We start from the raw sequence: 23,732 nt of genomic DNA, 5'->3' as shown, positions 1-23,732 counted from the left end.
TTCCCTTCAGAGGAAAGACAAAAGCCGGGGAGTTGAGGCCAGTGTTCCCAAAAGACTCAAAATGAAAGTGTTTGAGTTCATGCAAAAACGTAGTCCCTTTCCCCTTGTAAAGTTCATCTCCTGTGTCCATCCGCCCCTTTCCTTAGAAGGGGTCTATTCATTAAGCTAAATTACCCGTGCAGAAGGATGCTCGAGGCCAATAACACACCCCGAAACAAGACAGTGGTGCCTAATAAAGAAGGTGTAACTCTTAGTCTTTGTTCATACTTGGTTTCTCCATTTAGATTTCAATAAAGTCCTAGAGGCTGCTGAGCAAAATCACCAAACACTGAAAAATGCAGATAAAGGGAAATGGTTAGAAGCACTGAAGGAAAGCTGGACAAGTGCTTGTGCAAAGCCATTTTGCATTAAGCAAGATTGCAGGTGAGGGAAGCCAACAGTTAAGCTCCCAAAGTCAGGCTCTCTAACTGAATTATACTTAATTTACTAGGCATAGAAATGTCCTGTCATTATCTTCAAGAAAGAGTTTACTGTTGACAGAGATGAAGTGGTCATTGTGGTTCCTCCTCCTACAGTGCAGAGACATCAATACTGGATAAAAGGCAAATAAAGAGCGGAACTTGTGAGAGGAGCTTGTGGAAAGTGATGATGATTAATTATGTCCTGGCTCTGCGATGGCATTTTTAGCCAGATCAGCTGTGTAAAGATGGCTGGAGAAAACGAAAAAGAGAGGGAGAAAGAAAGAGAGAGAGTGTCTGGCCAACAGCTGGAGTAAAGCTGTATCCATGAGGAGTTAACAGACCACTCATTCATTCCCACGCACTGTGGACTGCCTATAACTAGAGCTCTCTCCCTGGATTAGCCATGTCCTGCTGAAACTTCTATAATGCTCACGCTATATTAAAAAAATCCAAGTATACTATCTATTTTCCTGAATGAAATTCAGTGATCAGCCTCTGTCTGACACATAGCTTGGAAGGTGAATGCTATATTAGGTGTAGCACACAACTTTGAACTTGCCCTACAGTATGTAGCTGTCGCCTAGCAGAAACCCCTGTCCCTGTGCCCCCACAGTCAGGGTCCAATTGGGGACACTCCACAACACAAGGCACTTGTTCTCTCTTTGTGTCCAGTCTTTCCTAGAAGGCCTTTATTTTTCTGTCTTGGCTGTTATGCAATCGGAGCTGTGCAAAGTTTGGAGTCAAAGCAGCCTAATCCACCCAAAGCCTGGGACCAGACTGGGGGACTGATAGCATGGAAGCCTGTTGCCAACACAAAGGGCCAGACGTTTCACCTCTGCATTTTGTGAAGAAACGCCATGGCCTGAAAATGTGTCAATGAGGTGGTGGCTTGACTTTTAGCATCAGAGAAGTGCAAGAATGTCGAGGTCAGTGGATATCATGCGAGGCGGACGACTGGTATCCGCAGTCGGATGTACACACTCAAATCAATTCACACAGACATGTACAAGTAAATCTAATTTTCATTTAGTCATGAAACGACTCATCTGAAACAGTGTGGCTACCATGACAACATCTTCAGAATGAATCAACAGACACCAACCTGCCATAATGTCAGCATGTCTCCTACTGAAAGACCCATGAGCAAGACTTCCAGTCATCTTCAAGGGTGCTGCACTAAAGTTGATCCAAACTGCTGACTTCCTTGGTTTAAGGCTCAATTAAAAAGAGTTTCCCTACCAGATCAATTGTATGTATCAGATTATTATTAAGGTTTGAGCGTTATTCAATTCTACAAAGGACAAAGAAAGAAATGAGGGTGATGGCAACATTAGAGTTAGGGAACATTAAATGAATATTCAGATTATTATTCTTAGCTGAGACTAGCTGAGCAGATTTATCCATCATCAAATGCTTGAACAGGAGTCATTCAGTACTGGCAAACTGAAAAATGTCAAATTTAGGAAAATCCAAGTTTCTAAAAAAGTGAATTAATTTAGGAGAAGTGTAACTATATTGACGTCTGTGGTAATTCACATCCCACCTGGTTCTTGAACTACTATTTGGCCGACTGACCATTTGAATCTCAGTCAACCGCTGGGCCTAAACATAGTCGCAGCGGTGATATCATTCTGTTGCGTCAACTTCTACCTCCACCAGGATTATGTAACTCCCTCCACCCGATCCCCTTCTGCAGCTCAGCATGCAACACAAATACAAACTTAAATTCGACTTATTTAAGCCTTGCTCTCTTGCTGCAAGAATGTAGCGAGAAATAGTCTGTGCCAAACAGGGCACGCATGGTCAACAATCCTTTCTGTTTGGATAATTAAGGACATGGGGACGGGAACACAGACATCTCCCTCTGACTATTGTAATGTATGAGATCAGAGAGGAAGCATTAACCTCTGGAGAGAGAGTGAGAAAATAACACAAACACACACACACACTTGGGCTGCCGCTTCTCAACACAGGGAAATACTTATTGGACTTTGGATAAACAGTAACTAAGTGGCATCAGAAAATAAGCTTACATAGAAAAGTCAAGGACACTTGACTTATTTTGTTTCTGGAAGTTGCTACAGTGCCTCAGAACCTTATTTTACAACATCTATAGAGATTTTTCGTGTACAATTTAAGGCTTGTGTCTTATTTTTTGTAATTTGCACCATTATTCCTATTGAGAACTGCTATATTGGTATAAAGAAGGTGACCAAAGATGAACCAGGGAGTCTTAATTCTGATAGATGTTTACAACAGTAACATTTTCAGTTTGTTTTTAGTTTTTCCAAATATGTCTATCACCTGTATGATCATCTGCTTGCTCGTCCTTCTTCCTCCTTGAGACTTCTCTTAAGCATTGTCGCCACATTTCCAGATCTCAGCAATAACTTGGCTCGTACAGTATTCCCAATAGGAATTATAGCCAAAATCACAAAAATAAGAGCCAACCCGAATTATCCTTTAGACCACAAAAACACAGACTTTCTATATGCGACTCAACTTTTTATCAGTACTGGATAAAAACATTTGTAAAAGATTAAACTTCAAAGGATCACTTGCCTTGTGAACTTGGTTGAAGCAGTAAAAAAAAACATTAACATGAAAAGCACAATGTGGCCAAGTGTTTGGACAATAGACAACCCGCAATGAGTAATTGAGCATATTTCCAGATAAAATTAAAGATCCTGTTTCTGCAAATCTCTATATCTACAGCTCCGAGCATGCTACTCACATGTTGTCAAAGACGTCAGCTGCTGAATTCGTTATAACTTTTCTCTCCGGCGTTATAAAGTGCAGAAGGACAAACTCGAAACAGGTTCACGGCGGAACTCTTCAACAACTATCAAATCTTGATAAAAGGCAGCCTCGCGCCGAGGGGAAATCGAAGAAATGCTGGACACAAATTCACCATGTCACTTTCTGTCTGTGCTGAGCAGCAGCATGCACGAACCCACTCTGACATTCTCTGTCACTCCTCCTCCTGTGAATCTGTGCACAAAAGGGTTTCACAGTCGAGCGGAGGAGTCTGCCTTTAACTCCTCCGACTCTTCACTGAGGCAGAGAGAAGAAGATCTCTTAGAACTTGAAGAGAAAGGTGGTGAAGTAGAAATAACTCCTTATGAATGAATGGTAGCAAAGTTTGTTCAAACCAGAGGGAAATGTGATTTACAGTCAGAATGCTGTAATATTGACTGTGTATGAGAAATCCTTGTCTTGATGAAGAGGTTCTGTACGATAGATATAGTGCTTATATAACACAAAAATCTAAATTAATTTGATATTAGACGGAACTGAATGACTCTTGTTTTGAAAAGTTGTGAAAAGAATTGCAAAAACATCTCTTTCTCATATTTCTATCTCTCGCTCTTGTGAAATCTGTTGCTCTTTACTCTCATCCATCTTTTCTCTGTTTATATATCTCACTATTCTTATTTTCTCACTGTCATCCCCCACCCCCCCCACCCTCCCTCCCATCCCAGTTATTCCACAAATGTGTTGTGTTGGCAAGCTGAACCAATCACTGGAACAGAATGGTAAACAACAACACAAGGGTCTGTCACTCCCCGAAAGTCTATCAGTATTTAGAAACCAAAACATGATCTACCTTCACAGACCGTACACAACTTGAACTTTCACATCTGCTACTCACATGGTGTTTCCCTGCAGTTTTGTCTGCATGGTTGCTCGCATCAAGCTATAGCTTGGCATGTAGCGGCGTTGTTTGATTAGACTCGTGCATGTATCAGGTGACTGAAAGGATCGGCTTGTAACAAATTCCATTTCAGGGCCACTTGAATCAAGGAAGTAGTGATTTATATCAAACTGTTACACAGTCTGATTTAGCGGAAATGTCTCTTTTTTCACTGAATCTTAGCAGCAACAATTTAGTTTGCATTTCTGTTCTGATTGCAATGACCTAACAATAGCACTACATCAAAAAACTGTTACCCTGTTCTTCATTTTAATGAGACTACTGCGTTGCCACATCAGGGGTCCCATAAAGGAAGGCCTTGATGCAAGAACGCAGGGTTGTCAAGCAAAAGCATTGACTTTTTCTGCAACGTCATGCAGCAATACACCGCACTGATCGATAAATGACGTGCAAATGTACATTCCTGGTAGAATGTGAGAAACTGTGTAGAGTCTTTGTATCTGATTAGCCCTCAAACTCAAGATATATTATTAAAACTAGACTTTAAAAAACTGGATTGTTCTTCATCTTCTCACAAGTATCTGTAACACACCCACACCAATCCAGCACCGAATACAGACTTAAACAGATCTCTGGGATCCGGAAACTGCAACAGAAGGTTCCAAGAGTAACTTTAACTCTACAAGATGGGGAAAAAAACATCAATAGAAGATACATGTGAAGGATAATAGCAACATACAGTGCTTTGATTTTGCCCGCTGAGCTGCAGCAAGTGCATCCTTTAGACACAATGACTTCTTTGAACACACGATCGCGATGAAAAAAAGTGCAAGGATTTGATTTGTACGTAAAAGAGTAGATTATCTACCGTATCCACATAAGCTCAGTAAAGATATGAAAAAAGGCACAAAAAAACCCCTATGCTGAAACCGTCCCACAGCAGCTGTAGCTGTTTTTATCGAATAAACACAATGAATGTCAACATCAATCTTTTGAAAACCAACATCCACGTAAACAGCACTTACCCAATGTTGATCCCAACAAAACATTGGCCCTATAATTTTAAGCTTTATGCAATGCCTTGATAAGCTAAGAGGGCAGAAATCTTGTAAGTACAGTAGCCTGACGCTTTCCTCAGAAGAGCAACAACAGTCTTGACAAACTGCGAACAACAAACAACAATACTTTCTGTTTCTAACTAACACTCGTGAAGATATACACCCTCTCTCGTTTTCTCTCTCGGCTCTAAAAGCCACTCTGTCAGAGGAACTAATTACCTTTTCAGCGCTAACAAGTGTGACGCCAAATGACTGTGGAAACACCATCAGTTTCCTGGAAACCCTTTCTCTCTCTCTCTGCCATTGCTGCAAAGTGCATTTCTATGAGACAGAACCATTTTTAACTGTTCCCTTAAATACCATTTTGCAAGCTGAGCTCATTTAAAATGCAGTGTGTATCAGTCTGACTGCGCCGGCTGAATAAAGTCACGGCACAGAAAGGCTATTATGGGACATGTTTGAAGTTTTATCGACTACTTCATGGCTCAAGTAGCCACATAAGGACATGTGATTGTGTGTTTTTATTTTTCTGTGTACAGTATGTACCCTATGAAGCAATAGTAGTTGTTTGTATTTACATGTGTTTGTCAAATTCAAGACTTGAACACAGTATCACCGTCGCTTGAACGAAGCTGGACTGAGATAACACACACACACACACACACATCAGCTATAACCTCCACTGGAACAGAATGAGTGGAGACCTATTCTATTTTAGCAAGGACTATTTCAAGCTGCCGCCGACTGTGGCGTAGACACTTTATGAGCAGCGATAGAAGGTAGCCAAGTAACCTCTGACCTTTCTGACTATCTGGGAAACACATAAAAAAAACTCCGGGGGAATCAAGGACAGAGCATCCCTCTTAAAAAAGCTACTGCGTCGTGTTGTGAATTGTCTTTTAAATCCACCCAAAATGCCCTGACACACTCTCTTGTTGGAAAATAATCTGTATGTTTCTATAGTGCAGACTATAATAAGTTTAGCACTCATCATGATTAAACTTTACATGTATCAGTCCCTGCTTTTGCATGTTTTTCTCCTGCATGAGCAAGAATTTAACATTTGCATGAGCTGTTATGACAGCTTGTAAAATCAGTGTTGGAACATGCGGTAAATGTAATAACGACTGTGAAATTCTTGTATCAGTAAATACCTCCTGAAACCTGAACATATATAGGATATCCACAGGAATGTGCCAGATCATAACACTTTCCCTTTAATGATTATGTGATAAGACATAACACAACCCTGATTCTCAATAGATGTCAGTTTTTATCTTCCACAAACATGAAGAAAATCATTCCAGTGGTTACAAAAACAAGTTGACCATCCCTATAAGCGTGGCCCTTTTGGAAGGCAAAACAACAGGCTTGCTGCTATTGCTAAGGGTGTAGCATTGCTTCCTTTTTTGGGTGGCGGAGAAAGTAGCACTTTGGTCACAGAGTGACCACTGCCCCCTGAGCAGACAGACTCTGTCCACGCCTGTGGCTAAACCCAGGAATGCCTCGCGCTGCGTTCTGGAAAGCAGTAGAGTCAGGTCCCACGAGGCCTTTGGGCTCTCTGCGGTCATAATTTCACCACAAATGAACTCAGTGGTGCCAGTGACTCTCCTCCCTTTCAAAACATGATCTACCATTTACCATTTACAATAGATTTGGGATGATTTTTGATACTTGCTGTGGGTAAAACACTTATTTTTACTTTGATTTACATACAGCTTTTCTCTTATAACAATATGATCATTTGATGAATGGATGGAAACTTTATTGATCCCCACAGGGGAAATTAACTTGTTATAGCAGATCAAAATTAGAAGAAAAAGAGTGAGTGAGTGATAAATAAACACTATATACATCTATCACATATACAGATGTGTACAGGCTGCTACAGACTGCTACACTGTGGGTGTAGCAGTCTGCTGCTGTCTCATGCAGGAGATGAGTGTTGTCTAGGATTGACGACAGCTTGTCTAACATCCTCCTCTCACCCACCTCCTCTGTGGAATCCAGAGGACACTCCAGGACAGCGCTAGCCCTCTTAACACGTTAACTGACTCTTTTTCTGTCCCTCTCCGTGCTTCCACCTCCCCAGCAAACCACTGTGTAGAAAATTGCTGACGCCACCACAGTGTCATAAAATATTCTAAACAGTGTCCCGCATGCTCCGAGGGACCTCAGCCTCCTCAGCATATGGAGACGACTTTGGCCTTTTTGTACAGGACATCGTTATTGTCCAACCAGTCCAGTTTATTATTGAGGTGAACACTCAGGTATTTGTACACTTCAATCCCTGGATGTTCACCGGTATAGACTGGGGCATCTATCACTATCTCCTTTGTCTTGTTGGCATTTATGTGAAGGTGATTTAGCTCACACCAGTTGACAAAAGTCCTTAATGACCTCCCTGTATTCCTGTTCATTCCCTTCTGATAGGCATCCAATGATGGCCCTCTCATCAGAGAACTTCTGGGGGTGAAAAAGGAGAACGCACCGTCCCCTGTGGGCCCCCTGTGCTGCAAACCACCACATCAGACACACAGTCACGAAGCCTCACATAGTCCGTCGGTGGTTTGAGTTTTTGAGCAACTTTGTGATGCATGAAAGTAAATAAACAACACTGTATACTCCTGCTACTAATAATTCAGTATTTACCAGCATAAAAACATCTGCTAGTTTGTCTCATAAAGCATTCCAACACCTGTTTGAACTTAAACGTGACCTCGGTTCGACCCTGTCGTGGGAGTTTTAAAGGGATGAAAGTGTGAAAAAGCTCCATGAGGAAAGAGGCTGAATCTTTTTCTCTCTGTGTCACGCAGACAGACAAAAACAGCCTTGTTGCTAGAGGTCATCATGGATACGTGCTGTTTGTGTGTATGTGTGGGGGGGCGGAGTGAGAAAGAAAGAGAGAGAGAGAATAAAGAATCCCAACGTCCTCCTAACCACATTAAAATGCATTTCCACAGTCACATGTATAGTTTCCTTATTTACGTAAGGTGACCTTTCACCTAGAGGGTCACGACAGAAATCTTTCACAACTGATACAATAACGAGGAACCCCCCGTGCAGTCATCTATTGTTGGAAACTGAAAAGTGTGGCGTGTCTTGTAACGTTAACCTGCAAATTCAATTACTTAAAATAAGTCAGAAATACAAGTTGTGCGCAAATTATCGCGTTTTAGCCTAAGTGAGAGTGAAGTCTAAATGAGACCTTTCATTAGGGCTTATGGCTGTTAAGAGCCAGTGTAATTAACACCTTGTTAAGTTTACAGCACTCAAGAGGGGGGGGGGGGGGGGCCAGGAGGAGTTCCACCTTCTCTGTGTGGATTTGTGTCTCTGAGCATGCTCGTACAACATGTGTGTGATATTTATTGTGTTGAATTTTGTTGTGTGTGTATGTACAAAATTTTAAATACTATCTATAATCCGACTGTACTCACCGTCTGCGGTGTCCTCACAGTTCTGATTGAAGTTTTCGTAGGAGTCCCAGCGGATCAGAGGATCTTGAGTGTTGTAGTCCACGGAGACGCTCGGCCCGTTTTCCAGGTGGTCCATACCTTGACCAGAAGTACAAAGAGGCAGAGCAGAAATGTGAATGTCTTTCAATCACAACAAATACAACACATGTTACATACAGTCATAACTTTGTCTTTTAATTCAGACTTAATTTTCACTTAATTTTATAGAATGTTCTCTTTTTTTGATTTATAATAGATCTGTGTATGTGCACAGCAAGTCTCAAACAACCTGCTCGGTTTGATTCGTTTACAACAAAACAAAACAAATATTGTAATTTGTGAAAAACGCTCCGACATACCAACAAAACCCGACACATTGATTCTTACCATGGATTTTTTCTGGCCCAAAGGAGAAAATAAACTCTACTTTTCCATATTCTGGGAATCTGTCATCTGGAGCCAGGAAATAATAAAAAGAGAACAGGAAAAACAATGATTATTAATTGTTAATCATTAGTTGTCATTACAGAACCAAATAGATAGCAAAAAAAAATGGATTGACTATTTAAATACACAATAAATCAGCCGTTCATTGCGTATATTCTGAGTACTCTCTCTCCTACCTTTGAACGTCTCATCAAGCTCATCTTTTCCAAACACGATCCCCAGGTCGTGAACGGCACACGTGTGAAACTGCACCCGGAAAATCACATCTCGGCACGGGCCGCGGTAGCGCTTGTGATAGCACTTGAGCTGAAGGATGAAGATGAGATTTTAAAGTATTGTAGTACCAGCATCACATCTAACAGGACCAACAAAACTCAACATGTCAACTTAAATAAAATTCAGGATGTTAAAAGTAAAACCACAAAAAAATCAAATCACCTCTACTGCTGAACTGCGGGTTAAAATCAAGCGAGCAGAATATGAAATCATCTTTATGAAACACGAGCCAGAGACATTCCAGCTTGATTCATTGTTAGTCCTGTTTCTCTACACTGGCTCAGAGCTAGAAAAAAAGAATTTAAGGCTTTTCTTTTTTTATGTGTGTATAGTGTATAGTGTATGGTCTCTCCACTTGCATTATTATCCAAAATGTTTCTCCCAACACAACAGCTTTAAAAGCAACACTAAAACCACACACAGGAAAATCATCTCTCTCCCTCCTGCTGTTCCCTGATGGGCAGCCTGGATCTGTTAGTGTTTTACAAGGACCTCACATTTAAAGGTACCGGAGGACTATTTACCTAAAGCCAAACAACATGCAGCCACAAAGTGCAGCTGCAGAGAAGAAGAAACTGCCAAACTGAAAAACATCCCAATGTTACAGTGACAGTGAGTATTTTTCAGATACTTATGGTATATGCTACTCGGTGCAGGTAGAAACTAAACTTATAAACAATCTAAAAAATATATTGTGTAGCCATTTTCTGCATGTGGGGCCAAATAACATCTAAATATGTAAGGTTCTCAAATCCACACAAGCACATAAATGATTGAGGACAAGTGGGCGGCAAAGTAAAATATCCCTTGGCTTAGTGCAGCTTTCAGGGATATTGTATACCTCCCACTGAGGGATCCTTTTCATGAGGAAAACAGCGCTGGTGAGCGAAGTTTGAGAACAAAAAATAGAAGAAGGAAAACATTAATTTTAAGCTTACATGTTGTCTTTAGAGAATTTACACGGTTTCATTTTTTACACACAGGCTTAAAACTAACCAAAGCTTTTTTTTTTCCTCCACATTTGTGGATAAATCATCCTTAATGTTGAAGGAATAGTTCAACATTTTTGGGAAACATTCATTTGTTTTCTTGCCAATAGTTAGATATTTGTCAGTTAAATATAAGACTGCAGCCAGCAGCCGGTTAGTTTAGCTTAGCAGAAAGATTGGAAACAGTAGTGCACACAGCTAGCCTGGCTCTGTCCAAAGGTAACAAAATCTGCCTGTAAGCCTCTCAAGCTCATTAATTAACACGTTGCATAGTTTGATTAATCCATACAAAAACCCAAGTGAACCAACCCCACAAAGACAAGATGGGAAGACGCTGCACTCGGACAAGAGAAGTCTAACCCCTCGTAAAACTATTGCTGTGTTTTTGCACTTTTGTGCAGATGAAACAGTCAAGCTATAGTGAACGCCAGACTACCTGTTTCCATCTGTTTCCAGTCTTTACGCTAAGGTAAGCTAACTGCCTCCTCGCTATGGCCTCATTAACTGACAGACATAAGTGTGGTATCAATCTTCTCATCTAATTCTTGGCTGGAGAGTTAGATGAGAGGAGAAACGTATTTCCGACAACGTCAAAATATTCCTTTTAAGTTCTTCGTTTGTCCGCTGGACTTGTTCAGCTGTGTTGTTTCTGTTCTCTGTAAAGTTTGTGACATCCTTGAAACCACTTTGATCCTTGAAGCAAATTTTAAACCAAACTTGGAATTAAAATGACCGACTTTGGCCAATAAGAGAGGAAAACAACCTGAATAATATCAATCATCTTAATAAAGATTTTCCTCTGTGATTATCATTTTTCATCTAACGATTGAGTAATTAGTAATGTTTTTGGCACTCGTTTCATCCGCAACTCGATTCAGCTGCACAAACACATACCAGTATAAATTAAAATGCAAGAGCACACTCCATGCTGACTAATGTCTCCTCCATTTGGCCATAAGGCCACAGTTCACATTCTCTGTGTTATCTGAATAATAACGAGCATCAGCAGGCAACGGCTCGGTCAGACGATGCGTTCAGCAGAATCCATTAGTCTGTCCTAAATAAAGGATGAGATATGAGCTCAGCTCTGGCGGCCAAAACGGAACGGCCTCGAGCGTACAGTAAGTGCCTCTTTGAAATTCCCCACGCTGAAATTATGACCCTGAGGACATCTCATGGATAATATTATGGCCTGAATGACAGCAGAAGCAGAAACTTTGCTGATGTATGCAGTTCCTCTGCTTGAACTACATGCAAAAAATACAGCTGAGGTACTCTACTTTATTGAGGATCTTTTTTCTTCATTTTAAAAAGAGCAAATGGAGCACTTAAGATTTTGTAAAAATATCCCCAAAATATCTCTCTATAAATAGAAAGATCTCTCACAAAGTACTAAAAATATCCATTTTACATGCAAATTTCCTTTAAATGATTATATCACATTGAAATAGTACCTTATGTTTCCAAAACACTGTTGTGGAAAAAAGTAGATTACCATTTTGACGTCATAGTTTCCAGCAAACATATTGTGTGCTAATGAGGGTCTATAAACTGAGGTATGAGACCCAGGCCAACTGTATTCCCCCAGGTTTTTATGGCCCTATTTCTTCCGTGAATGGATACTATAAACTGCCCACAGCATATGCATTCAGCACATACACACACACAGCGTCAGATTGGAAAAACTAACAGGATTCCCTCATTACTAATAAACAACACAAATCAGTGTATCCTCTGTACATTTCTACAGCTGTTCTCATTAGCGTTCCATGTTATTTATCAATTAACATCCCTTTGTTTTTCTTTCTTTTTCTGGCAGAGGTTAAATGTTGGAAAAAGTAAGACATTAAACTTTCCTCTGTTATCGTTTTCACACCCTGTGACATGAGAGAAAATGCTTCCAGTTTCTTGTTTTGTAAAATCTACACGCCACTGCTAGAACGTATCCCTCCGCCGAACATTCTTGGGAAACAAGAAAAGGGAATTTTCTTCTAAACAGGCTGTAACTTTGGAATAAATCAGCTCAATTTAGCTATCCGAGACTGCTGAAGCATCATATTAGTGTCAGCTGAACTTTGGAACGCATATTTGCACAGAACGAGGGCTGTGGATTTTGGCCCCCGTTTCTTACAGTGTAGTCAAGTTCCGAGAGAATAGCTTCGGGGGTCAGTACGGAGAGTAGGAACTGTTACGGCGAGAAAGACCCGTTTCCACCTACATAATGACACATCAGTATTATATTAATGCAGACTTGAAAAAAAAACTGAATCTATCCTTTAAAGTTCTCAGAATGTGATACAAACAGCTACGATGCTAAACTGAGATTTCACTCTTTTGCTGTATTTCATCAATACGCACAAGCTACTGTGCTATTCTTACCAGGATGTCCCCTTTCAGAAGAAGACCAGGTTCAATGGTGATACAGATGCTCGTCTGGCTGTCCCCCTGAACATTACTGCAAAAGAAAAAAAACACAACATGTTAGCTAAAAAGGCTGCCATCCCTGTTACTCCTCTGAATATCATGGTGTTGCTCGTCTGGTATCACCGTGAGCACTTTATTTACATCACCTACTAACAATCCCTTATTTGCTTTAACAATGGCCATCACAGAGCGTAACCACAGTGCAGAGCTGGACTAATTTTGGGCATTAGTGTCTACATGATTGTCTTCCTGGAAGCATGGGATCAAAGGGTGGAGAGTGCTAATAGGGAGCATGTGAGAGAAAGTGGGAAGGAATGTGACTTAAGGCTTTAAGGGGTTGACAGTCTGGAAGTATATGTGCGCTGATTATTTCACACTTAGTTATTGTGTAAACTGTAAATGTGTTTATAGTGTTAACACGTTTGTAAGAATGGACATTAGTATTACATTTCAGACAAGAAACAGGCTTTGCTATTTACAGTAAAAACTTCAAAATGCTTCCTAAGAATTCCCAAAGAATGAGAAAACCAGGATCAGACAGTTTTAAGTTGCACTAATCAGTATTTTTAAAGTAACGATGGATGAAATCACTTTGTGTAATGTAAAAGTTTCGCTTGTAGTTACAAACCCACAGAGAATTATCACCCAATTCTGCAGTATCCCTCGGATCTATGAAGTGTTTTAGCATCTTTCAGCTCATTGTTTAGGTTTTACAGCCCAGAAACTCTGCTCTCATCAACCTCGTCTCTAGTCGCAGCAGGCGGCTGTTTTTAGCGATTAAACTCCCACAGTGCCCTACACTACCTGTCCAGCACCAAACAACAACACAACGTTAGCAGCTAGCTGATGAACATAATAACGGGACATTTAGCAGCTAAAGAGTCAGATGTTTCCCTCAGGTGCTGGTGGAGACCAAAACGGAGCGAGAAGGAGAGTGAATATTGGACACACATCCCTCAGGTGGACGGAAACACGACATCAAACGACTTCATATGGTGATAATAGGACAATGTTGTTCTCCTTAAAGGCAAAAAATGAATAAAATGCAGCTTTAAGCAACACTCAGTGCTTGCATTTACACCAGAGACTTCCACAACTGTTCATGAACTGATATATTTACATTTTGCCTCTAACTTTTTACTGAATTGAAGCTTTTCTTCAAGTACCAATCCAGTCAGCCATTTTCCTGCAACGGCTGACAAAATTCAAATCTGCTAATTGGTTTATTCGTTACCATATTAATGTTTAAAGTATGTGTTATGTGTACAAGTTGTACTTTTATGTATGGAACTCAATGATCTGATGTGCACATACATTATATGTTTCTTACAGCTTTCCTGCTCTTTATGCTAAGATATTGTAATCGGTGTCTGTATAACATGTAAATACAGTGTAAATGTTCTCCAGCTCTCTCCTCTAACCTCCTCTCCTCTCAAAACAACAACAGAAAGTCATGGAACCCATAGTTTCCTGTCTGGCCCTGGGAACCAGCAGGGGGCCTCTGGCAGGAAAACTCTGCAGGCGTCCACACAGATGCCTGTTTGCCTGTTTCATTGGCTCTCCGGTCACAAATAACGCTTGAAGTGACTGCAGGATCTAAAGTAGGGAAACAAGAGCCTGCAGCATACAATAATGTGAGGCAAGCACAGAGCGTAAACTGGCAAGAGCAGTGATGTGTGTGCATACTGGGGGGGCAGGGGAGTTAGAGGAGAGGCTATAAAGGAAAATCAGGGTTTTTATTATTGAGCCATTACGAGCTCACTATCCCTGGAATCTTGTAAAAGCATTTGAGTGTGAGTATGTTTTAAGACTTACTAGATCCCAGATGTGTAGACGGGCTGCATGGCCTGGTAGATTTTCAGAAAAGGACGACAACCTGGAAAACAATTCAAAAAGAGAAGGTTAGAAAAATAAATAATGTGTGTTTAAATGCTCACACATGTGCATATGTGAACATATACAGTCTGCACATGACACTCACCCCCTTTAGACTCAAAGTTGGGGATGCCGTGCATGATGACATGGTGAAGGAACAGGGGTTTGTTGTTGATCTTGATGTGTCCGGATAACAAGCCGCTGAAGTACTCCACATACCTGAGCGGGACAAAGGGAAGGAGGAGGAGATGATAGTACTACTATGTCTCTTTCAGTGAAATTCTATCACGATCCTTAATGTTTTACAACAAAGGGATAAAGGTATAATCCTGTGTTCATCACAACAAAGAGACACAGTCTTTGGCTATGACCTCTAGTAACAACAATGAATGTTTTCAACGTATCAGCCATGCTAAAGGAGCCAAACACTCTTTTTTATTATAAAGTCAATTTCTTAGTTGACAGTAGAGTACATAACTGGTAACATCTGTGTCCTGAGTATCTGATTTCTTACAGTGCTGTTGATACTGGTATAGTGATACTGATTACTTTGTGGTAACTGTACTTTAACATGACTACATTTTATTGCTGAGTTTAATCTGCTTAACCGAGGCATCAGATATTGCCTCAGTGCAAATTTAAATACAAAATGTGGCTTGCAAGGTGTGTATATTTATTCTCAAGCAGAAATCTCTGTTAACGCCACTGTACACCACCTGCCCAGCATCAAACTGCAGAAATACAAAGTCAGTGACTAGATGGTGAACATAGTGAAGCACTTAGCTGCTAAACAGCCGTGTAATTCACTCTGGAGTTGTCTGTGAAGACCACAGAGGGAGGAATCGAGGGCAACTGGACTTGTTGATTGTAGATACTGGAAGATGTTTCACCTCTCATCCAAGGAGTTTCTTTAGTTCTAACTGACAGGTGAGGAGTCCCAGGTATTTAACCTCTGTGGGGTCGTTATCATACCACTTGGTTTGTTAGTGCCCCTGCTGTTGTAACAACAGTTGTTAGAGTTGTTGGGAGTCACCTGAGTTCAAGTGTGAACAACGTGACTTGATGTTACTGTCCACTGAGTTAATGTATTCTGTGAAGATCCAGGAAGTGCAATCCTTCAAAGAACACATTAACTCGGTGCACAATAACATCAAGTTCACACAAGAGGACGTCAAAAACAACAGATTGGCCTTTTTGGACTGTGACGCAGCCTCCACATTGGAGTATACAGGGAAACCACCACATACAGACCAGTACTTCCTCTTTGACTCTCAGAACCCTGCACCCCCGAGCTGATAATGCACCAACAAGTGCTCAGGCCCAAGAGAAGGAGCACAAACACCTGAAAGATGCACTTAAAGCTTGTGGATATCCTAACTGGTCCTTTGTCAAAACAGCCACAAGATACAGGAAGAAAACTAACACTGCAGGTGGTGAGGAAAAGAAGAATAAACCCAACAACATGGTCATTCCTTACATGTCTGGAGTATCTGAGAAACTCAGAAGGATTTTTTTACAAACACCACATCCCTGTGTTTTTCAAACCCAGCAACATACTAAGACTGAAACTGGTCCACCCAAAAGACTGCACACCTAAACACAAGAAAAGCAATCTAGTGTATGCAGTCCAGCGCAGTGAGGAATGCACACACTTGTATAAACAAACGCATGGCTTAACGCAGGAGGGGTCAACTCTTCGGGTCAAGACTCAGCAGTTTATTTACACCTCTTTTGAAGACAACAACATGCATAATTTGGATAGAGAGGACAGATGGTTGGAAAGAGGAGTGAAGGAGGCTATTTACATCACATTAGAGAAACCATCCCTGAACAGAGGAAGAGGGCTACGACACCACTTATCCCCCCACTTACAATACTGTCCTTTCATCCCTTCCCTTGAAACTTAACAACCATTCACATTTGGCCTCATGTGACAACTCCGACTGTCGTTTACACTTGGCCTCCGGTGACGACCGACGGCTCTAACGATTATTGTTACAACAGCCAGGAGCACTAACAAACCAAATGGTATCAATGACCTTGATAATGACCCTTGAGAGGTTAAATACCCGAGACTCCCCGCCAATCAGTTAGAACCGAGGAAGCCCCTTGGATGAGAGGTGAAATGTCTTCAAGTATCTGTGACCAAGAAGTCCAGTTGTCCTCGATTCAACCCTCATTGGATGTCTGAGTTGTTTCATTAGCTTAAAGTGTATTCACTGCTCCAAGTGGCTAAAAATAAATGAATGCAGCTTTTTTAGTACATAGGAAGACAAGAGATTTCTTTGTGAGACAGTTCACTCTGGGGTCAAACTCATACTTTAAACAACAAGTGAGGGAAGACTGACCTTTTCTGAGAAGGCTGACCAACAGGAAGCACTTTGTCTTCATAGAAACGCTTCATGGCAAACCTGTCCAGAGCCTGGTCAGCACTGCATTCCAACAGAAAAGTTTGGTTATTACATATTTAATATACTTTTATTTCATCTCTAGTGTTTGCAATGCATATACAGTATACTTTATATTATTTCAAGTGTATAATCTGTGTGCAACTTTAGTGTTTATGCAATTATGGAGCCTGATGATAATCAGAGGAAACAGCAAAAACAACCATGGTAATCATGCCACATGAGACATCTAAGAAGTCTGCACACCATCGCTTGAGTAGGAAATTACTATAATGCACATGTACGTTTCGTGAAAAACCCTCCTTCAGCATGCTTAATATCAGATATTACAACACACAAAGGTGGCATAGAATTAATTAGACAACAAGCTGCATCTGACATAATCAATAACAATCAGGAAGAAGAATATTTCTCACTGTATCATAAGAAATAGATGTTATATAATGCATTCTGAATCACAATGTAGATATTCATAATGTTTCATAAGACAATAGTGGTCTAATTCTGCATAATCTCCATGCACATAGTTAAACATCTTTATCTATAATGTTAACAAGAATCACAGGTGGTTAATGTTCTGGTATTTTACTGCTAGTTAAGTTTTCAATACTACTTCATGCCAGCTTTAAATTGACCAATCAGTGCTCTTTCAGAAACAACAGGGAGTCAGGCGCTCCTCTGATTGTTTAACAGTTTAAATCTCCTTCGGTTTCGCAGCTGAATGTCATTCTATTTCGGCCTATCTAAGAATAAATCCAATAAAAAATGAATAAAAAGCGTGTACTTATAATTTGGGCCTTATGATCCAGTGACTGTCGAAGCTAACTCAATGCTTGCTGCCCATGATTATTATATCAAACACTTTTTTTCTTGGATTTCTGCAAATAAAAGTGTTGTTCTTCAGTCTCATGTTACACCCCTCCTCCTCCTCCTCCTCCTCCTCCTCCTTCTGTTCATCACATCTCTGTCTGTTCTTCAGATGTGGGCTACAGTCTTGTGATGAACAATGCTGGTCTATCTACTTTTTCCGCTCATGTCTCTTCCTCATTTAGACCCATTTATTTTTCTGCACTTCTATTTTCCTGTTTCCAGAAAATTACAGATTCATCTTCATGCTCCCTCTTTCTCCCTTTCTTTCTGACTTCCTCTCCCAAAGTGTGCTGCCACTTAACCATTTTGCAGCTGTAGGTGCTACTATACGCCTACCTGGCAGATATGTTGCTGTAATGCATGTAGGCTGCCACCACCACTCCAGTTCTGCCCCGATTGCCCTGAAAAGACATCAAGCAAGCAAGAGTCAACAACAGATATTATCTTCCAAGTCATGATGGTTTCCCGGGAACACATTTTCCACATCTTTATAACACTGAATTTTCTTTAATGGGGTTATTGAGGTAGTAATTTTATTCTGGTGCTGATTTTCTTTCTAGACTTTGATGTTGTTGAACAGTTTGGTGCTGTAAAGGAGGACTGTGGTGATTATGTGGTGTTATTGCACTTCCATATAGCTGGTAGACTCATAAGAGACAGATTAAATCAAGAATGATCAAAACAGAGACTGAGATATGTTGATTTTTAGTCCCTAGAAATGGGTCAAGCTCCAGAAACACTGGATCCTACATTCCACACAGTGCAACTTAATCTAATGGATGGATGGTAGAGATGGGAAAGATTCCAAAGTTCACAACTTGTTTGCGTTCGTGTCACCAGAAAACCCAAGATGGTTGTACGGTATGATTGTAAAGTTCTGTCGTGTGAAGGTTAAAAATACAGCGCACTGGCATCATAGCACTTTGTCCATCACATTAGGCTTTAATTATCTTGAAGCCATCGTTCAAGGTAATTAAACTCAACTTTGACTGACGCAAGTTATCCAAGATTTCAGGAATTTACATATTATTTAGTGCCAAGTAGGATATTTTGAAGCTCGTTGTACTTAACGACACTGATGTTGACGTGAACGCTATTTTCAAGTTGGAAGTAATTACAATAACGCAGATATTCAAGGTTCAAGGTCCAAGATGGAATTTGTTGCCATTCTCTCCATACATGATGGCATACAGGGGGACAAAACTATGTTCCTTCAGTGCTACAATGTGCACAATAAGAACAGATACAGTATAAACAGAAAACAAGGAAAAATGACAATTAAGTGCAAGTGGTATTGAGTAAAATGCAATGGAAGAGAAAATGAATGCAGCATCAGATCCTCCCTGCCTGGTAAATGTCCACTTTTTTTTCTTTTAAACTCCATGACCCCAGTTTGTAAGACTGACCGTCTGTTATACATTTAAAGTGACATCATCAGGGAAATTTTCTCAGACTATAGACAGCTCCGCCAAAGCCACAGAGGACGTTATTACAACTGGTTTCACAGACTAGAATCATCACTAGTAAACTGACCATTACATGTAAAATTGGTGGAGGGCTCCTTTAAAGTTTTGATAAAGTTTTGTTTTTACATTAGTAATATCAATTCAAATCATAAAAAAAAAATATATGTGACCTGGGCAAGTCTAATGGTTAATATGGAAGCATTCATTTTAACCATCTATGCATTTTTAAAACAAGGATCGCTGCGGAGGATGAGTGTGTTCCACATTATAAATATTGCTGCCGTTTAAACAGCGTGGAGCTCAGTGGAAATGATTTGTTGATATGTGGAAACCCAACACAGCCTGCTTCCTTAGTGACCACCACAACTTCCAAGCCCACGCTCACATCACCAGCGTTACTCAACTCACAGAAAAATAACAACTGTTGTTATAGCAGCCGACTTGTTTGTAACCTCCCTGTGGGGAACACCTTGGAATGAGGCACGGAGCTTTAGGATCCCATAGTTAATCCTTGTGTTGCAAAACACAATCAGTAACACACTGGGGTTAATGTGAAAATAATTAGGTATTACATATGGGACACTGGCCTAGTTGTATTTAGATATACTTTTTATGGTTTGTGTCGGCATACTTAGCCTGAGCCAGACTGAGTGTGGCTTGCCACAAGAGTATGTGATGCAAGTAAGTTCAGGCAATAACAGGAAAATACTTGTCAATTCAGTTTTTATGGTATTGTTAAGGGTAAAGAGTAGATAAACTTAAGTAGCCATGATGAGTAGAGTTTCTTTTCACCCTAATTGTGTTTTCCTAACTCTCATCCACCCAACCCAATCCAAATAAGCAGACATAGACACACTATCGCACACAAAATACTCCACCCTGAATGTCAGTTTTTCACTCAGGGAGAGCGTCATTACTGACAATAACACAAAGAAACAGCTGCAGCCTCAGGGGGAGTAGCGGTCCCAAGAAGAGCCTGAGAGCACCCTCTACTGTCTGGTGATACTTGTCCCATTCTCACAGCATCCTCTTGTCTCTCAGCCTCACCTTGTTGTGTATAACCACCACGTTGTGGCTGTCAGCACTCAGCCAGGTGTCCATGGCCTTGCAGATGCTGCAGATTTTGTCCAGGGCTGGAGCATGGTGGTCAGGCCAGCCAAAGTCCAACACCTGGGAGAGGAGGGGAGATTGATTCGTCAGAGACTGGTGGTCATTTGTAGGAGAGGAGAGGAGGGAGAAATCAGGGTTTACCTTTGGATTAAGTTGGCTGATGTCGTATCGCTTCTCACTGAGATTGAAGAGCTAAGGAAAAACAGAGACCAGTATTACAAATTTTTGGCATTAAATATTCACATATTGACATTGTTATTCAGTCTTCAGTGTTAGATATCCTTGCTATTCCTGCCCCCCTTAGTCACTGTTGTTATTCCTTTACGCATTCTGTTCTCACACAACCACATATACAGTTTACAATGATAATGGTGGCAGATTTCCCACTTGAAATTCATGCTAATTGTTAAAACAATGGGAGCTAGACTTCAGACGCCAACAGACAGAAGCAGACTTCACAATTCCAACTGGTGATTATTGATTTTGACAGCTGAAATGACAACTGTTGCAGACAGATGTTATTAGCTAGCTGGTTAACTAGCTGTGACTCTGTGAGTTGATTGAACACAGATTTTTTTTACTCTTTCCAACTAAATGAGAAATTCCAAAAATGGTCTTAAAGATGCATTTCATAGCTACATACATGATATCATTTTAATTGAGTGCTGTGTAATGTTTGAACAAAGTCAGAAGCTAGTAAAATTAATATTATCGTGCAATATAAGTTACTTTGACAAACAACAAACTGGTTAGCTTTATTCTTAAACAGTTCTTCTTTAACAGTAAGCTATGTTTCACTTATACATGAGAAAATAACTATGAGGAAGAACAATGAGAAAATCAAGCAGGAGAGTGTCGCTAACGGTAACCCAAAACTCTGATATGTCGGTTATTAGCATCTGGGATCATGTCACACCAGCTTCCACACTGTGGATGTGTCAGTTCTGAAGGGGGCGTTTTAACCACAAAATAATATAGTTAACTATTCATATGCTAACTGAATAAGTAAGTAAGTAACACTGGATTACTACTGTAATAACACAAGTTAGCTTAGTGTGCTAACATTAGCAATTTACACAGCAGACAAGCGCACTGTTTAATCCATTCCTTACAGTTTTGCTCTTGTGCTTTTTGTTTTGGAAAGGAGATCAAACATACGCATCCCACCAAATATTTTAATTGCTGAGTATTTTTTTAGTATTTTTTTTAACCAGAGCTTCGGATTTCTCTGTGGAGAAACGAGGAGAAACCCAAAACTCCACAGGACTTTCATGCGTAGTTACAGTTGCTAAGCTAAAATTGGACAATTGCCCGTTGGGGAAGGGGTTTAGTGAAGGTCAGCTCCTGTCATTTGCTAAGGGCTCCACAGGGATCTATTTTGGACGATGTACTATTCACTATTTATATACAGAATGTTGTTTCTCAGACATTCACAGTGCAATAGGAGCTGAGACTCAAAGAATCTCCTAAAACTGCAGCAAAGTTCTCCAACTCTTAAAGTTCAGTAACAGAGCGAACGGTAGAAAACTGTATCTGACGTATAGAGATATAGATGTTACATAATCCGTCTGTTGTGTGAACGTGTGTGTGTCAACGTGTTGTTGGAGCTGAGGGAGATCAGCTGATGATCCGCTGATCTTGGCAGCTCTAATGACTTCCTGTTCCCGCCTGAACGTACACTATTTGCTTCTTTTTCTTTTTTTTTTGAAAGTTAATTGCTATAATCCTTCTAGAATCATCCACATGTACACAGGAAACTGTACCAGGTAGTTGTGGCCATGTTTGGAGCGCAGCATGGAGGCGACCTCCCGTAGGTTGGCGGCATAGCTCTGCTCCTCCACGCTGCTGGGGAAGGAGACGGAGATGATTCTCTCTGTGATGTAGATCAGGTCCAACTCGTAGCTCTCATCCAAGGCCTGCAGCAGACTAGCACTCCTGTCAGAGAAAGCAAAGATGCATTTACACTTCAGTGTGACAGATCAAGCATGTCAGAGGCCCCGCTGTGCAAAAACAAAAACCGATGCGGACGACTGAGCTGCAATAGCTGTTAGAAGGAATTTAATTCCTAGAAGTAATGCAGCACATGTGATTTATACACACGTGCTCGTGTTTTTCATGCCAAGTTGTGTGTGATCACTTCATGTTTTTTATCCATTACTACCTCTAAAGGGAGATGATTTTACTGTGAATTACCACACCTAACCCCATGATATCAACAAACAGGGATAATCAACCACGACTTGGTTAAAGGTGACGGATTTTCTCTGGTGTAGTTTTTAAAGGTCAACAGTTGACGAATAGATAAATCTCCAATAATATTATTGTCTAAAAATCTTCTACTGGAAATTTTTAAAAATGATGATGTGGCTGCCATGTGATTCATACTAGTGATTTAATATGGAAAAGCATTTTTTTTTTTTTTTCACAGAGATGTCACATGGCATGTCATATTAGGACAGAATTTACCAAACAGCTAAACTGCTATTGGTATTTTTCTGATTTTCTCTCAGGTTCGTCTGTACTTTAACCCCTTGTGTTTGTTCCACATCAAAAGTGCCACAAAAATATAATAAAAATATTTTTTTTGCCAAAGCAGTGACTGCTTATTTCATCTGCAAACTTCGCTACACTGAATGTCCTGAATGTCCTGAATGCAGCAATAAATTTCAGTTTCAGCTGAACACACAACGCTCTTCTTCGAGTCTGCAAGGAACAAATATCCTAATATGGAGATGGTAACACACCACATAAATACCATATCCACCATGACATCATTAAATCCCAGAGGGGTTCAAGTTTGCCTCCAAAAATTTAAGCCCTCCCCACTGCATTTAACACATGTTGTGTTGTTTCATTTTGGGCGTCTGAGGGGGAAAACAGAGTAGCATCTGGGTAGACGTTATCTGACATGTCATTCCACCAAGTCTGGTTTGTCTGAAGTCAAATAGGGTCAGAAAGTGTTGAAGAAGAGAAAGGAGACTGGAGGATGAAACGAGATGTAAGGTCCACCTAAAAAAGTCAGTAACTTACTGTTGATTCATCTTTTTGTCTGAGTTATGTTTTTCCAACAAACTTCAAAAGACGAATGACTGATTTGACATTTTGAAACGCACTATTCCTTTATGTGAATGAGTTATTCTCGTCTTTTTCAGCACTTGCGCGTTTCAAACCGTCTACAGAAACCATAAAGAGGTGGAGTGAGTGAAATATCTGAACTTGGAGGGTGAGATGAAGGGGT

At 40.5% G+C, this 23,732-nt stretch overlaps 1 protein-coding gene across 13 annotated transcripts in view; it reads right to left on the bottom strand.

Annotated features, from left to right (window-relative positions):
- Window positions 1-23,732, bottom strand: part of tns1b (tensin 1b) — a 174,445-nt gene that overhangs the window by 29,562 nt on the left and 121,151 nt on the right. For 10 of the 13 annotated variants that reach the window (XM_042425614.1, XM_042425619.1, XM_042425620.1 and 7 more), the window contains 11 exons: window positions 22,258-22,429; window positions 20,636-20,686; window positions 20,432-20,554; window positions 18,255-18,319; window positions 16,989-17,072; window positions 14,747-14,859; window positions 14,581-14,641; window positions 12,721-12,796; window positions 9,253-9,382; window positions 9,017-9,082; window positions 8,612-8,734 (listed from right to left, as the gene is read on the bottom strand). In XM_042425614.1, coding sequence (XP_042281548.1) covers window positions 8,612-8,734; window positions 9,017-9,082; window positions 9,253-9,382; window positions 12,721-12,796; window positions 14,581-14,641; window positions 14,747-14,859; window positions 16,989-17,072; window positions 18,255-18,319; window positions 20,432-20,554; window positions 20,636-20,686; window positions 22,258-22,429 — 1,064 coding nt within the window. The remainder of the gene's footprint in view (window positions 1-8,611; window positions 8,735-9,016; window positions 9,083-9,252; window positions 9,383-12,720; window positions 12,797-14,580; window positions 14,642-14,746; window positions 14,860-16,988; window positions 17,073-18,254; window positions 18,320-20,431; window positions 20,555-20,635; window positions 20,687-22,257; window positions 22,430-23,732) is intronic. The other 3 variants (XM_042425617.1, XM_042425627.1, XM_042425628.1) reach the window with 1 other exon arrangement.

Source organism: Thunnus maccoyii, chromosome 11 (genome assembly GCF_910596095.1).
Source record: "Thunnus maccoyii chromosome 11, fThuMac1.1, whole genome shotgun sequence".
NCBI lineage: Eukaryota > Metazoa > Chordata > Actinopteri > Scombriformes > Scombridae > Thunnus > Thunnus maccoyii.
This window is presented reverse-complemented; position numbering and strand designations above follow the sequence as displayed.